We start from the raw sequence: 17,883 nt of genomic DNA, 5'->3' as shown, positions 1-17,883 counted from the left end.
CATGCTAAAAGAAAAAAAACTCAACCCACATCTCAAAATGGACTGTAGACTTAAATATAAAATGTAAATCTATAAAACTTCTAGAAAATAACATAGAAAAAATCTTGGTGCTCTTGGGTAAGCAAAGGTTTCTTAGACACAACAGCAAAAGCACAATCCACAAAAAGAAAAAAATGATAAACTGGACTCTGTCAAAAGTTAAAACTTTCAATCTGTAAGAGATACTGTTAAGAGAATGAAAAGATCAGAAGAAAATATTTGCAAATCACATTTTGACAGAGGACATTTTTGTCAGAAAAAAGAACTCTCAAAAACTCAACAATAATATGATAATTAACCCAATCAAACCCCCTTTTTAAATGGGCAAAAGATGTGAACAGATACTTCACCAAAGGAGATATATGAATGGCTAATAAGTGTATGAAGAAATGCTCAACCGTATTAGTCATTAGTGAAATGCAAATTAAAACCCTACTGAGGTACAAGTAGGTACCCATACACTAGCTAAACTTTTTTAAATTGATGAAAATAATTAAAAAGTATGAAGTGCTTTCTCTATGGGTATTAAAACTTACTATAAATCACAGTGATTGAGACAGTGAGGTATTAGTGTAAGGATAAACAAACAGAAAATCAGAATAGAATAAAGAGCCCAGAAATAGACCCACACATATATGGATGCTTGATTGCAAAGCAATGAGGAAAGGACAATCTTTTCAATAAAATTGTACTGGGCCAATTTGTTATCCACAAGGAGGAAGAAGGTTACATCCACGAGTGCTTTGGTTTTCCCAAAGAGGATGATTCTGGTCTCTGGGCTTAAGTGGTACTCTTCTTGCAAGATGAAGCAGAGATCTTTGAGTTTAGGGTTCTCATTGCTGGGATCCATGGAAATACTTTCTAGTTCCTGCAGCTTTTCTGCAAAAGGGGAACATTTTACAAAAGGTTTATAAATTCTAGCAATGTAGAACACACTGTGACCTTTAGCTATAGTTCAAACAGTTTATCTCCCAATCTCTGACCAGAATTTTATGAGAAATAACCATCAATTTAATGCATACATTAAATATACTGATAAATGCATACATTTTTTCCCCCAGAAAGCTGGTTGTTCAGTGTTTAGCAGAACACATATGTATAGTTAATACTTTGGTACGCAAAAAAAACTAACAGTAATTACCTTTGGGAAAAGCATTTGAGAGAGGAAGAAGAGAGACTTTTCATTTAATATTTTCCTATATTTTTCTTAATATGAAGGCAGTGGGATTATGAGCCATGTTGGTTTTCTTCTTTATAAAGACGTATATATAATTACAGCCTTAATATCATTAAAACACTTTTTAAAAAATTTTTAAATCTTTATAAAATTACTAAAAGTTAAACCAAAAAATGCTACTATCAATTGACTATTTCAACGGGATGTATCCTTTGCAAATCCTACTATTTTTTCCTTCTTCCAAACAAGAAATAGTATAAGCAGCAGATTCTTTTCATAAGCCCCAGATTTCCCTGAAGCATCATAGTCCTGACATGTATAATACCTTCTTAAGCCCCGGACAAGTCCCTGGGCATAACCACGTGTCGCTAAGGGTGACACAATATGTGTAGGCTGTCCCTGGAGTCCCCAGGCTCCACTGGCTTCCTCTCCTGGAAACGCCACCCACCTTCAAATCTCTGAGTGAGAGCTTGCTCAATCTCATCAAATTCTGCTGCTTGGACATTTCTGAAGAAGTCTTTTAAGTAATCCAGAGCATCTTTCATTCAAGCATGCTCATTGATAATGAGGGCATCATTGTATCTCTGCTGAAAGTGAAAACAGTTTCAATACGTTTCCAATGTCTAATGCATTCGCTGTACTCAAGTTCAATTTGCTGTAATTAACACAGAATTAATTTTAATAATAAACTTGTCTCAAATCTATTCCAACTTAGTTTTTTTTAAGATGAATGGTCTCTAACAGTACTATAATAAAACCTTAGAACCACACTATAAAAAAAAAGCCCCTCAATTAGCTAGACTCATTAATTAATTAGGATCACTTTGGATTCTAGAATTCTACCTTAGAAGAGAAAGAAAATTCCAAGAAAAATGCAAGTCAAAGATTAAATCACACAAAAATGTAATTCAGACATTCAACTTAACCTTTTTATACACCCAAAGCCATCAATGAATTGTAATTTCACCTGTTCAGAATGATGGTGCTGACCACTTACACCAGATAGTCAATTAAATTCATTAAAATTCTACAAATTCAAACTGACTGAGTGCATTTTAAAATATTTTCAATGGCACGACAAGCAGAGGTGATGGTGGTTGTTGTTGCTTACCTTCTTGATTAGCCAGCCATCAACCAGAGACTCTGGATTCTCAGCATGTGGCTTGACCAAAAGCAGGAAAACATGTGCTTCAGGATATGGCAACACAACCCACCTACTGAACTTTAAAGATGGCTGTCACTGGTCACGTACCTACAATAATGTGCATCACCACCCAGTGTTTTCCAATTATGCCAATTATGGGAATTCTGAGGCACGGCATACAAGCTCGGCCTTTGTTTCTGTCCCGTTGCCTCTAGTGCTAGGTTTCAGAGAGCAAAGACGCTGAATGGGATAACTTGTGGAGTTTGCTTCATAAGAACCACCTGGCAAGTTCCTAAGTGATGCTCTCTCAGCTGCCACAGTGCAGCTCCCAGTAGGTGACACGACTGAAATATGCTTTTCCAAAGAAGCCACATACCCACAAATGCGACGTGTAGAAAAACAGTGCTTTACAAATCCTTCTCTCTTCACCTTTGGCATCTGAAACACCATGCACACTTTCTGAACTGCGATAATCCACTGTTCATATCTCTGTGTTCCAAAATTCCTATTTTGAATTTGAGATAACTTTTCTGAAAAAAAAAAAAAAAGTTTTTCATTGTGGCCAGTCATTTAAGGTTCTAAGCATGCCTCGCCTTCTAATTTTCTTCCTTACTCTCTGTACACAGATATTCCTCTTGAAACAGTTTTCAGTAGTGTGTCTGTGTACATATATGATTGTTTACTGAATACCTACTATGTACCAAGAATTAACATGTCTTACATTAAAATTTCACTTCATTTCACAACCCCATGAGGTAGATATTACATTTTACAGATTAGGAAATGGAAGCTCAGAGAAGCAAAATCATCACGCCAAGTCACACAGCTAGCATACAGGGGGAAACCTGGCAAGAGAAGCAGAACCAGATTGCACGAGCAGGGCGCAAACGGGCAGGTTAGAGCTCGGCCTGGAAGAACAAGGATGCCAGCAGGACACTGACGAGATAAAACTGGTAATTTCAGGCAGACGAGCCAGGTAATGGGGGTTCAGTGGGAAACAGAGTAGAGGTGGACAAACGAGGTGTTAGAATAAGTCTGAAATCAAGCTGTGAAAGAAAAGGAAAGAGAAAAGCAAATTAAGCGTGAGAGAAGGCGAGACACCAGGAGTTACGTTGCAGACATCAAGAATTCAACGTCTCCAAAATTCTAAACTCACCTGCCAAAGCTGTTCCTAGTGCTAGAACCAGTACCACCTGCAGGCGCACACACAGGTGCCACGCCACCCCGGCCCCCCGCCCTCTCATTCCCACCCAAACCCAGCTAGCCCTTAAAGCTGAACACTTCCTGTCTGCACAAGTCTCCTCCCTTCACCACCCCATTTCCACTGCCTCTGTTTGGCTCTCTTCATTCACTGGTATCCTCATCTCAGGACTAATCAGTTTAAAATCACCCGTTGCTTCCCATTGCTTTTAGGCTAAAATTCAAACTCAGCTTGGCCTACTGGGTCCTTCACTGGTCCCTGCCTCTCCCATTAGCCTCACCCCTTTCTACTACTCACTTGTTGAATTATCACGAAATCTTGCAGGTCCTAAAATTCACTGCACTCTCTCCTTCCTCCTGCCATTCCTCCTCTGATGCCATTTCTCTTCTTTTTGTTATAAATTTAATTTTTTTAGTTATTTATTTTTGGCTGCGTTGGGTCTTCATTGCTGCGTGTGGGCTTTCTCTAGTTGTGGCGAGCGGGGACTACTCTTCATTGCGGGTGCATGGGCTTCTCATTGTGGTAGCTTCTCTTGTTGTGGAGCAAGGGCTCTAGGTACACAGGCTTCAGTAGTTGTGGCTCGCGGGCTCAGTAGTTGTGGTGCACGGGCTTAGCTGCTCTGCAGCATGTGGGATCTTCCCCAACCAGGGCTCAAACCTGTGTCCCCTGAATTGGCAGGTGGATTCTTAACCACTGAGCCACCAGGGAAGTCACTCTGATGCCTTTTCGACCTCACTTGATTACCTCTCCGTCTTAACTTGGCTGACTTCAAGATCTGTCTCAGGCACCACCTCCCCCGGGAAGTCTTCCCTGCAGCCCAGTCCATGCCTAAGCTCCCATATGCTCCCATGACGCCCAGTGTGTAACTCTGCCCTATACGGCATGGCAACTATTCGCGTCTGATTCGCATTGTTTGACTGTGAGTTCCTTGAGGGCAAGACTGTCTTTAATCTTGGTGTTTCCATTACCTAGCATAGTACCTGGCACAACACCTGGTGAATTAATTAATTAATTAACTTTAAAAAGGAGAACAGAACTTGGTGACTTCATGAGAGCCTCAAAAGAAGAAAGAATCAAAGATCACCCCTAGGTTTGAATCTGAGCCTTCATGGGAATGGTGGTTTCATTCATATAAATAGGGAGGTCAGGATGGAAAGCTAATTTGGAAGGCCACGAAAGCAATAAATTGATTTAAATACAGTATTTTTCAGGTGTGCGTGTCCAGATGGATTACTTTGGATTTAAAAAGAGAAAAAAAAAGCAAGAGAAAATAAAGGAGGACTAAGAAGGCTCATGAATAACCTATAATCAAGAAAGTCAGCCTCTAGATATGGTCTTGACATTGTCTGAACTACGGAGAGTGCAAGACACCAGTGAACAGCAGATGGCTATTCCCAAATGGAGAGAATACAAAATGAGGTTATTCTCACCGAGAGTTATGGTACCAAGTTCTTCAAAGATACTCTTTACCAGACTCTGTCTCTATCATCAACTGAGATATGTTGCATTTAAATCTGTCGGTGGTCCGTGATTCCACTTTCCTGAAAACTAGAGCCATCAAAGGAAAATGAGTATTTTCCAGGAAGCACACTTCATACTGCAAAGCATGCCTCTCCAAACCTTTCTCTGCCTTTGTTACTTCCTCTGTAAAACCCTAAGCCCCAAGCTCACAGGCAAGTCATCTGAATGATAAAACAAATACTCAGAAACCTTGCAGCGGCTCCCTAGTGTTTAATGCACTGATTCTAACATCTCTTTCACTGTCTGGGTCTAATTCAACTTCTTACTCAGGCTTTCCTGTTACTCAACACATAGGCCCTGCTCTGACAAGGCTGATATCCATCTTGTTCCTGCAAATGCCACATTTTAAACCCTGTCTGTTCTTTGATCTTCTCCCTTCCCACCCAACCCCCAGGAGTGTTCACAATGTTCCTAACATTCATTTTTGCATTGTATCCACAGAAACTTATTATTAATCATCTACCACATGCCGTGTTCTGGTGATAGCTGAAAAGAACAGGCTCTGTGTTCCAGAGAGGTCTGTCTTCTTAGGGGAGAGAAAGATACACAGCCAAATGACCACACAGAGTGCTGTGACACAGTATGTGCAAGGTGTCATGGAGAATGGGAAAGACTCTCTCATTCTTCCCGGGGAGGCAGTGTCGTGGGATAAATAGGGGAAGAGGCAAGAAGGAGTGAGCACAGTCATGTGCAAATGCTCAGATGGACAAAGCTTAGAGACAGAACACACCACATGACCCATTCGAGGAGCCCAAGGAATGCGACTTGGTTGGGCTTATGGGACGTGAGAGGAGATGAAACTCAGGGGGCAGGGGGGACCGGACTATAATTTGTACGTGATATTAAAAGGTGTCGATGGGGTACCTTCTGTACACTCCTTACAAGCAGCTCCCTGACTATTTCAGGTATGTATGTTCTGCCTTTTACTCATTCAGTCATATGCTATTCAGAGAGCAAGGGGATGAAGTCATATGCATCTTCTGTACCCGTCTCCCTTGCTGGGTTAATATAGCGTTCGTATTCAAGAAACATTTGTTAGTTGATCTTACTAATAAAATCATATTCTAGTCTTTTGAGGGAAAATATGATGAGTCCAGATAATTTCACTTCAACCAAAATTACCAGATACAGATTCAAATGATGAATGGGAACTCAGTGTCCGCCCCAGGCACGGAAAGCAGGGAAGGACTGAGCCATCTACATGATTTTCTAAGCACCCCTCTCTCACTGCCAGTACGTTTATAAGAGTTTTGCAGAAATGAAGAGTAAGAATGTTTGCTTTCTACAGGCCACTCCTGAACTTCGCTGGGGAAAGAAGCTGGAAATGTGATTACTTCCCAAGTTTGGGGTTAAATATTTTCCACTAAACAGAGGAAGGGTAAAAATTCAGGGTTCATCTAAATGGCCCTGAACTAAGAATAGCAGAGAGTAACAAAGTCCCAAAGGGCTTGTTACTGGATCCCACTTACACTTCTGGGGCTTATAAACAATCTCCTCCAGTTCCTCCAAGTTGTCTTTGACTGTTGCTACCACTGATGTGTCAAGAGAAGCACACAATTTGCAGATATATTCTGTGGCTTCAGCTGTATTTTTGGCATCCCCAGTGCCAACCGAGGCAGTCAGCCCCATGACCTGCGAGGTGCACTCCAAACCATTAGATGTCTGGGAAATAGCATGATGTTTCCACAACCCTTCATGTAACTCTTTCCTGCTAAAGTAGGTTTTGTTCTGTCTTTTAAACTAACTTCAGATAAAGAGCAAGAACATTATTTTTTTTTTCTGACATTCTCCATGACATCAAAAATGGAAAGGTCCCCATTAGGCAAAGCACTGAATAAATGCAGGAGTCACTACTCAGCAGCTAAACACAAATCAGCATAGAAGCCAAGAGAGGAAACCCTTTCAAGGCAGGACTTTTCTTTACCCTTGTTTCCCCCATGATGTGTAGAACAACATACTGAAAAGGAAAAGGACTAAACTCAGACACGCTTGCATTCCAATCTCAGCCATGTCACACTGTCTGTGTGTCCTTGGACAAGTATCTTCAGCTGTCTGTAAAGTTGGGAAACAACAGCCATTTAAAATGGTAGCTGTGGCACTTCCCTGGCGGTCCAGTGGTTACAACTCCATGCTTCCAATGCAGGGGGCATGGGTTCGATCCCTGGTTGGGGAACTAAGATCCCACATGCTGTGTGGTACGGCTAAAAAATAAAAAACTTTAAAAAAAAAAAAGGTAGCTGTGTGACATAGAGAATCGACTTGTGGTTGCCAAGGGGGGGGGGGGTGGGGAAGGGATGGATTGGGAGTTTGGGATTAGCAGATGCAAACTATTATATATAGAATGGATAAACAACAAGGTCCTACTATATAGCACAGGGAACTATATTCAATAGCCTGTGATAAACCATAATGGAAAAGAATATTAAAAAGGATGTATATCTATGTATAACTGAATCACTTTGCTGTACAGCAGAAATTAACACAACATTGTAAATCAACTATATTTCAATTTTTAAAAAAGGGCAGCTGTGTGAATTCAGTAAGATAACATTTGTAAAGAATTTAGTTTAATGGTCTCTTAATAAATATTTATTCCTTCCTCTCATAGCCACTCAAATATTGAATGACTGAATCATTCAATCAAGCAAGGAATCTAGTTAACTACCAATTTTATTCTAGAAGAAAAATCTGTAAGAAATGTGATTTCTACTGAATTTTGTCTATGGGCACCATACTGAATTTCTTTTAACCTGTGCTTCCTAAACGGGTAATTATTAAGGTTAGAGAACATAACTCAAATGTAAGATCAGTAAACCATAGTCATGGTTTCCAACCTCATTTGGCCCCAATATGACCAGGCGATTCTTCTGTGTTCCTCTCAGTTCTGTCTCCCATTTCAAATCCTCTCCGTACACCCTGAGCTCCCTCCTCCATTCCCATCTTGATTATCCTCAGTGAACGATCGATCTCTCTCTCCTACATTCGAGAGAAAAGAGAGGTTATACGCCAGGGATTCCCTACCCTTCCTGCCTCCATCTATTCTCTGTCTTGACTCTTCTCAGCCACTCCTCTCTGATGACACCAAAAATGGTGTTTCATCTGCTCTCCCGTACTAATGCATCTACTTGCCTACCTATCCCATACCCTCTGGTCTCTCCTGGAATCTTGTTCTGTCAGTCATTCCCTCTCTCCCATCTTGCCTCACCAGCTGCTATTCACTACTTCACGCTCTGCACTCAGGCAATGTCAAGAACCTCAATATTTTTGGGAATTCCCTGGCAGTCCAGTGGTTAGGACTCAGCACTTTCACTGCCGTGGCCCAGGTTCAATCCCCAGTCAGGGAGCTAAGATCCTGCAAGCCGTGCAGTGCGGCCAAAGAAAAAAAAAAGAACTTCAAGCTTCTTGAGCACCCCATGCTCTTTCATAACTCTCTGCCTCTGGACACACAGTAGCCTTTACTGAAAACCATCTAGCTATCTACCTTGTAAACTCTTGTTAGTTTTTGCCTATCTTAACTTCTGTTAGGTCTTGCCTTACTTTCATAGCACATTTAGGATCTCTGTCATTTCTGTTCTGTACCACTCCATCATGTGCCATCACCATAAATTATAACATAATTCTCATATATTTTTCTCCCCACAAAACTTAAGCCGTTTGTGGGCAAGGACTATGTCTTTTTATATTTATACCCTAGCGCCCAGCACAGTGCATGACACATGGAGGCACCTAATACGTATTTGTTAAGTGAATAAATGAATAAATGAATCAAAATTAACGAATGAGTTGTACAATGTGCACTCAGGATCTCAGAAGGATATCCTCAATATGGTGACAAGAGTAAATAAACAGGATCTAGGAAGGTTAGAACTCTTCTGAGAAATCCATCTGACTTTAGAGATACCTGGGGCAGTGAGTCTGAAGATCCTCCAAGTTTCTGATCTAGATAATTAAACATGATCATATTATAAGGATGATGTTTACTAGTGTTGTGGCATTCATCAAATATCATCAAAGTAAAGACAGAGAGTGACGGAATCATCTCATTTTTAAGGCTGTTCACAAGAATCTGTGGAGTTAAAATGATGATGTCATTGTTCTCAACAGTCTGTTCCACTGAGACATTGTCACATGTTACTCCAGAAATGCCTCCAACTTTGTACCTGGAAAATGACAGAAATTTCCTATCACCAACCATGATGTGAATGAGGAACCACAAAGATATGAAATACCAGGTCAGAACATCGAGGGATTAAATTCTCCCTAAGTCCAAAAGGAACAGATCTGGAGAAAAGTGAAGTGCCAGCACAAAGCCTGACACATAGTAAGTGATCAATAAATGTAAGCTAGGAAGAATTGCTAGTAGAATATATTCCATGTGGCACCTGCAGATACAGAGGGCTGACTGTAATTCTTGTAAGCCACTGAGAAAGAAAATAGTAAGGAAAAGAGTAATATTAAATAAATTATAAAATCATTAAAAAGTTAAATGTGCCATTTAAATATAAAAGTTATCTTAAGTCATTTACTCATTCGACAAGAGCTAATCAAAGGAATTTAGGATTTCAGGTCTACCTAACAAAAAAGACTTGAATCCATGAAGGAACTACATCTAGATTATATAAAAGCTTAATCTACTATAAATTTTTTGAATCATGGTTTTCCAAAAGCAACACAAAGCAGAAAACACATCAGTTACATGAAGCTAGAGAAAAAGAAGTTGGACCAACTTATACCTACCCAAGTCTTTCAAAATGCTTTGAGAACACAGATTTCTGCTGCTCATACACTGGGAGTTGAATAGCAAAAAAGACAACTTTCCCCTTTTGTCCTTGTGGAAATTTTTTAAGATGATGTTCACATATAAGAAGTGAAACAAAGGTTTTTCCACAACCTTTTAACATATAAAGAGAAAGACAACATGTAACTAATAGTATACTAAAATGCTTCTGTAGAAAGGTCATTATTTTAGGCTCCCCTAAACCCAGAGAGCTGACTAGTAAACTGGTGATGTGGGCAGGTTAACAACTGCAGAATTTACACTATGACTGAAAAACCAAGCTACGTCCTAGTTAACATGCATTTAGACAGTCAGGGCCTGCAGGAAGCTAAACGAGGGCATTTTTAGGGGGCTTCCCTGGTGGCGCAGTAGTTGAGAATCCGCCTGCCAATGAGGGGGACATGGGTTTGAGCCCTGGTCCAGGAAGATCCCACATGCCGCGGAGCAACTAAGCCCGTGCGTCACAACTACTGAGCCTGCGCTCTAGAGCCCACGTGCCACAACTACTGAAGCCAGCGCGCCTAGAGCCCGTGCTCCGCAACAAGAGAAGCCACAACAATGAGAAGCCCACGCACCGCAATGAAGAGTAGCCCCCGCTCGTCTCAACTAGAGAAAGCCCGCGCGCAGCAACGAAGACCCAACGCAGCCAAAAATAAATAAATAAATAAAATTTAAAAAATAAATAAATAAATAAAAGAGGGCATTTTTCTTTCCTCCCTCATGTTCCTTAAAATACCTTGAGACTATATTAATAGAATGGTTGTCTCAAAAGACAAATGGAACAATCAAAAAACTGAAACTTGCCCATTGTGTCCCAGTGTTCAATAAAGGGGAAAAAAGGAAGCAAATAGAGAAACAAACTATATCAGTAATGGCAATTGGCTTACCAGTAGGAGCACATATTATTGTGTTTTTTCCTTTCTGAGCAGGTAAAGCAAGCTCTAGTTGGTAATTTCTTGGCTTCAATGGGCTGCAAGTATGAGGCACTTCTGTAAAACAAAAGAAACTAAGTTACCAAACAGTGACTGCTCCGAGGAATCAAGGCAACAGGTATTGTCCAACAGACAAGAATTCTGTCTCTAGAAAGAAAGGCCTCATTCAAGAAAGTTTAGAATCCTTGTCTCTAATTAACCATTCCAGCTTCTGCACTGATTTGAAGTATAGAATTCTCCCCCAATGACAAAGTACCAATGGCAAAAAGGAAAAAAAAAAAAAAAACCCCACAAAGATTTCTTTCTGAAACAATCATGGAAGCCTAATAAGGAGAAACTAAAGCAAGAATGGCCTAATTCAGGGCAAGACAGATGGCCATCAGTTAAAGGAAATGCTATATGAGACAAAACAACCGCAAACCCCTCCAAGATCTTTGAAAAACACCTAACTGTGAATACTGAACTCCCAAAGTGATCTCTTATTGACGAACAACCATGCTTTGTAATTCTGCAGGCTCTCACATGGTATTCTCTCTTCATAAAATCAGAAGTTTTAAAAAATAATCAGAGGCTTTTCTCACTAACAGATAAGCATACAGACTATTAAGAGCTAGAAAAGACCTTGGAAATCATCTATTGAGTCCAACCTACCCATTTTAAAGAAAATGGGAATTTCTAAAAGGTTAAGTGAGTTCACTAAGGACCTTTACATGTCAGAAAAAATGAAAGCAATTTACATTCATTGACTTTATTCTGGAATAACAAAAAATGTGTATCATTCGGTTGCAGAAGTAATCTATAAATTTTCACCTTATGTTGTTATCCCCAAATCACATCTTTCTTCTAACACTATTCATTATAGATCCTAATTGTTTCCCTGATGTCCTTTTATAAATAACTCTTTACTATGGCTTATTATGCAACTTTCTGGTCTCCTCATGAAAATATGCTTCAAGAAACATAAAGTGGGCCTTATAGGGCCATAGCTAACTTATGTGAGAATTAGAGAAAGAAGCCCCTTTTGGAGGACACAGCCCCTCAGTGTATTGTTTGCCAAACAACACAGGCTGGATCTCAGCCCCACTCAACCTCTCAGCTCCACACATCTGTGCAGGGCACACACTTCATCAACATATACTGCAGCCCTGAGATCTTGAGAGGAAACTGAGCAAGTGACTCACAAAGAGTAGAAGTATTTCTTTAGAAAGCAGGGCTGATTTTGGATTTCATAGACATTGAGTTTCTGGGAGGACTCTATCATGCAAATACTTAGTGATAAAAGAAGACAAAAAAAGAAGAAAAAAAAAGGAAGAAGCTAGCAATAGCTATGGAAGGGAGAGAATGACATTTCTAGTTACAGAGAAAGTATCCATTTTAATATAAATTCTCTTTTCTTTCTTACTTTTCCTTAAATACCTTTTCATTAGGCTATGACTTCTGGCACTGCAAAACATGACCCCACACAAAATACCTAAAGAGCATCATTATGGAAAAGAACAAACGATGCTGAGTACCTGAAGAAGGGCATGAATTCTGACTAAGATTCTGGTTTTCTGGTTCTTCCCTGTAGAAAATCTGTACATCCAAAGTTTTCATTTCATCATCCTCAAGATCTTTCATTTTGACATCTTTTGCACCTTTATGAGACCAAAACACATCTTAGAATCTTTACATTATTTGATTACGATCTTGATGGTGAAAGCCCTACAAAGAGATCATAATACAAAAATTTTAAACTTCCATTAAGATTTCTCACTACTACTCCCTCCACCTTTTAAAACAACCAAAGGAATCTTTTTGATTTCAAATTGAAATCTCAATTTGGAGTTTGAACTCCAGTGTCATTTAGAACTTTATTATTCAAAGTGTGAAACACGGACCAGCAACTTCTTTAGGCGCTTGTTAGAAATGCAGAATCTTGAGCCCCAAATGAATCAGAATCTGCACTTTAGCAAGCTCCCCCGCGATTTACAATCAAACCAAAGAGAAGCACGATTTAGCAGACACTCATGTCTTCCATTCCTGACCCGACCCAAGAAATCAGATGTGTATTTAGACAGATAATTTCTGGAACAATTTGTGATCTTAAAGAAGCCCACAAAAGGCTAAAACCAGACACTCAGATGGTTTACCAAACTCAGCCTTTAAAATAATGCTCTGAGAAGATGTTATTAGATTCAGGAAGCCAAATGATGGCTCAGATACTTAATCACAACAGATTCTTTTTTCCAATCCTGTTCCAGTTCAGTTCCAGATGGCTTCCAGGCAAGAGAATCAGGCAATGTCCATCATGATTCTACTCTGAAAAGGGGGTGAGTCCTGGAGTTTGAACCTTTAACTCTAGAATTTTCAAGCTATTTCTCTGATAATCTAAACCCAGACGGCGAGCTCAGACTCTGCCATCCCCAAATGCTTTGGGCAGGATGGGCTAATTCTGGATGAGAGTTGTTTGTCCTGGTCCATTTTTAGGGGTTATATACAACCTAACTAATTCTGTAGATTAAAAAACCACCTGCCTTCCAGAACTCAAATTCATGCTGGTCTCTCACTAGAGATGTAACCATGAGTATTTGCAGGGGAAAATGCCTGTGACAGTGAGAGAAAAACAGGCAGGACTGAAGGAAGCCCTAAGGAGAATTATGAGGAAGGGCATGTTTTCAGACCCTCCCACCCTTCCAAATATCCTACCTTTCTCTACCATCCACAGTTCACTGAACTTGCTCTCTTCTTTCTCCAATGCAAGTTTCAAAGTTTTGGGCCAGTTCTCCTTGTCTGATCTGAGAAGGCATTCAACCATTTTCTCTGCACCTGCCATCAGCCCCTTGATGGAACAAATCTAAGCAAGACAAATGCAGTTGATTGATCAAGTTCAAAAGTTTTCATTTTATGAGTTTTTACTGAAGAAATATCAATTCAAGTACTATCTGATTTAAAATCATTGTGTACTTTGGTTCACTAGGTCTCCTTCATGACCGTTCTTGACCCATCCAACTCAATCTTTTGAGATACCCTTTCCTTCATCCTTGTCCTCTACATGTGATATCGACATGTCAAGCCATGTGTTCTTACCTCCTCTGAGATGTTATATGTATCATCATCAGCTATATTAGGAAGACAATGAACCTATTTGACACCCCTTCAAAATACGGGTATATTGGCATAGGTATATTTGGAAGGATATGACAAAATATTAACAAATGCTTTTTTCTGGGTAGTGGGACTTACATGACTTTTATTATTAATCACAATAATGAAAATTTATTGAGCACTTATTATTATGTGCCAGGGATATGTAGGCACTTTACATATATTATCTCATTCAATTCCTATAAAAATACCATATTAATAAGGTACTATTATTATTTCTATTTTATACAGGAAGAAACAGAGGCTTAGAGAAACTAAATAACTTGCCTAAGATCACACCACTAGTAAGTGGTTGAGCTTGGATTAACAAAATTTATTTGTGTCCAGAGCCTGAACACTTAACCACTGGAGTCCATAGCCTTTTTTCTTTTTTTAATTAATTAATTAATTTATTTATTTATTGGCTGTGTTGGGTCTTCGTTGCAGCATGTGGGCTTTTCTCTAGTTGCGGCGAGCGGGGGCTACTCTTTGTTGCGGTGCACGGGCTTCTCATTGAAGTGGCTTCTCTTGTTGTGGAGCACGGGCTCTAGGCGCGCAGGCTTCAGTAGTTGTGGCACACGAGCTTAGCTGCTCCATGGCATGTGGGATCTTCCTGGACCAGGGCTCGAACCCGTGTCCCCTGCATTGGCAGGTGGATTCTTAACCACTGCGCCACCAGGGAAGCCCCCTTTTTTCTTTTTATTTGCTAAACTGTTTGGTTGTATTTAAGTTTGCATAAAATATTATTCCCAAAAGTAATAAAATAATTTTATCTGAAAATAGGGCAAACCTGAAAAAAACTTGTGACACAAAAATTACTCAGATCACAATTAAAAGTACTCTTCTAGGTAATTATGCCTTAGATTTGAGGACTTTTGTAGATTTCAATGATCTTGCTCAGGTCTAAAATAGCATAGAAAATAGAAGACATTCCCCATGTTCAAATTTTTCCCCCAAATTCAATACTTAATATTAATTAAAATACCTGAATAATTTCTTCATATTCCTGATTAATTAAACATTCAGATATTTCAGGAAGGATACCTTTTGGATTGATCGTGGATTTAAATTCTGGTTGTAAACACTTTGAAAGTAATCTATACTCCTCCAACCTTTCAATTTTTTGGAAATCCCAACTTTCAATGGCATCATAAAGTCCAGAATAACCTGAAAAGTAGGAAGAAAATGGGGCTTTTAGAACACCAACTAAAAAATACTTTGAGATTAATATCATAGAAATCATGTTTGAATATTCAGTGAAAGAACTGAAAACATATCTGTAAATCACCTCCATTATTTATGATCTTTCAAAAAGAAAATTCAGTATTCATTTTAGGCACCCCACATTTCAGGTCCTCTAACAACGTTTACCATCTCTTAGGAGAAAGTACTAAGGATAAATTTGAAGTCTTACATTTGGTCTTAGTATGAAATCTTCCTTCCGAGGTACCCCATGGACTTCACCTCAACCTCTGATTTGCCTTTCAAATGAGTCAAACCTTCATGCTATTAAGTTATCTCCTCAGTGCAAAGTAGTAAAAAGGGCAAAAAGAAATAGAAATTTTAATTCCTGCCCCTCAGGGGCTTACCTCCTACATTATTCCAAGAAAAGAATAGTAAGTATAATGGGAAATTTGAGGGGAAAAAAATTATTTTCAACTGTAATAATCCAAGAATGCTTGGCCCTAAGATTCTCTTACCAGAATAACCAGGCTTGTCTGACTATAAGGCCCACACTCTTTTCATTAGGCTATAAAGACTATAACCAAAAAATGAGCACAGATGAACCTACTACCAGACTTAAGAGCTAGAATATTCCAGTACCTTTGTGGGTGTATGCCTCCTCTCTCCCACCCTTCTATCTTCCTGCAAAGATACTACCATCCTGTATTTGATTTATCACTCTTGATTTTTTTTTGAATAGTTGCATGGCCTATGTTCAGTTCCCTATACAATACATGTTTAGTTTAAGCTTGTTTGAAACTTTATAATTATATCCTACTAAATGCAATTTTCTCTGACTTTTTAAAAAGTTTAATATTACATTTCTAAGTTTCACCTGTGTTGTCGTCTGTAGCTATGTTCGTACATTTTCATTGCAGTATAATAGACTCTTATGAATATCATAAAATTTATTTATCCATTCTCCTCTTGAAGGATACTGGGGTTGCTTCCAGTTTTGTTTGTTTGCTTGCTTGTTTTTGGCATCACAAATTGATTATACTATGAACATTCTTATATGTGTATTCTGGAATATATGTGTTAAGAGTTTTTCTAGGGCATATATCAATACTTAAGAGTGAAACTGCTGGACAGAAGGATACAGGAGAGTTGAACCATACAAGATGATGACAATTGTTTTTCAAAACAGTTGTAGCATTTACACTCCCTATTGTGATCCTTAAGATTTCCCATTATTAAAAATCCTCTTCAAAACTTCACACTGTTGGACTTCTTAAATTTTGCTATCTACCACTTATAAAATGCTATTTCATTGTGTTCCTAATTTACAATTTCCTAATTGCTAACTGGACTGAGAATCTTTTCATATGTCTATTAACCTTTCATGCTCCCCATTCTTTGAAGTGTCAGTTCACATCTTTTGCCTTGTAAATGTTTTCTTTCTTTTTCTAATTGATTTTGAAGCCTTTTAAATATATTATGGATACTAATTCTTTGGTGATTATATATTTTGAAAATACCCTCTCCCAGTTTGTCACTTGTTTTTTCACTTTCTGTATAGTGTTTTTTGATAAACAGATGTTCTTAATTTTAATGTCATCAAATTTATCAATCTTTTATAGTTAATGCTTTAATGTCTTATCTCATAAATCCTGCCATATCCCAAGGTCATAAAAATGCTCTTCTGTATTCTTTTCTAAAATTGTAAAAATTTTGTAAAGCCCCTATCACCATGTCTAGCACTCAGTAAATAGTAATTATTATTTATAAAGCAGAAGGATTATATCCACTTTTCCATTCTTTTGTTCTTACAGTTAATAATAAATGTTGGCTATTATAATCAGAGGTTAATAGGTACCACTGAGAGTCAGTGTGGTATAGTAAAATGAGCACAGAATCTGAATTCAAATCCCAGCTCTGCCCTTACAGGCTATAATCACAAACAATTCACAATCTGTGAGCCTCAATTCCCTATCTGTAAGATGGGAATGAAAACAGTACCTACATCCCAGAGTTATGAGAATCAAATGAGATAATCCATTTAAAGGACTTGGCATGCAGTAAGCCCTTATTATACAATGCCCAAATCTGTCTATCCACTCATTCCTCCTGACTGCAGTAATCAAAATGATTGAGTGCCTAGGAATGATATTGGTACGGCCTATGAAAAATTCTGTTAGAAGTCTAGGTTAGTCATTTCTACCCAATTCACACAAATATTTTGCTGTTTATAATTCCCTGAATGGAAACTTGGATCCTTTTACTATATGGTCCCATCTAACCATAATTTCTGTGTTTGCAAATCTCACCATATGCCTGTTTATTTAAAAAGAAAAAAAAATAAATAAAATTGTTAAAATTTTGCCATTAGGAAGAATTAAGTCTTTAATTCTTTTGATTTATTGTGTGTGTGAGAGTGGGTGTGTGTGCATGGAATGAGGTAAGGAATACAAATTTACTTGTACCCACGTGGATACGAAAGTTAGGGTTTGCCTGGTTTTTAACATTATCCTGTTTAAAATGGCCCATTGTAATTTATCAAAAAGCCCCTCCTTTCCGAGTGATCCCCCTTTCCCAGTGATCTTCAATACATCGGGTTTCTATAAATATATGAGTCATAATATATAAATATTAATATATGAGTTTCTATAAATATGAGATAATAAACTCATATTAATATATGAGTTTCTATATATAATATATAATATATAAATATAACATATAAATATATATTATATATAAATATATATAATATATAAATATAAATATATGAGTTTCTATAAA

The 17,883-nt window shown here is 38.4% G+C and overlaps 1 protein-coding gene across 1 annotated transcript in view; it reads right to left on the bottom strand.

The window, feature by feature from the left end:
- The window catches only part of DDX58 (DExD/H-box helicase 58), a 40,423-nt gene that overhangs the window by 16,981 nt on the left and 5,559 nt on the right, over positions 1–17,883 (bottom strand). The window contains 13 exon segments of the mRNA XM_036854395.1: positions 770–918; positions 1,665–1,800; positions 2,737–2,792; positions 2,795–2,890; positions 4,992–5,041; positions 5,043–5,109; positions 6,552–6,714; positions 8,984–9,242; positions 9,820–9,973; positions 10,747–10,848; positions 12,306–12,428; positions 13,480–13,627; positions 14,903–15,084. Of these exon segments, the coding sequence (XP_036710290.1) occupies positions 770–918; positions 1,665–1,800; positions 2,737–2,792; positions 2,795–2,890; positions 4,992–5,041; positions 5,043–5,109; positions 6,552–6,714; positions 8,984–9,242; positions 9,820–9,973; positions 10,747–10,848; positions 12,306–12,428; positions 13,480–13,627; positions 14,903–15,084 (1,685 nt within the window).

Source organism: Balaenoptera musculus, chromosome 6, assembly GCF_009873245.2.
Source record: "Balaenoptera musculus isolate JJ_BM4_2016_0621 chromosome 6, mBalMus1.pri.v3, whole genome shotgun sequence".
In the NCBI taxonomy this organism is placed as follows: domain Eukaryota; kingdom Metazoa; phylum Chordata; class Mammalia; order Artiodactyla; family Balaenopteridae; genus Balaenoptera; species Balaenoptera musculus.
Note: the sequence above shows the minus strand (reverse complement) of the source record. Positions and strands in the feature narration are given on the sequence as shown.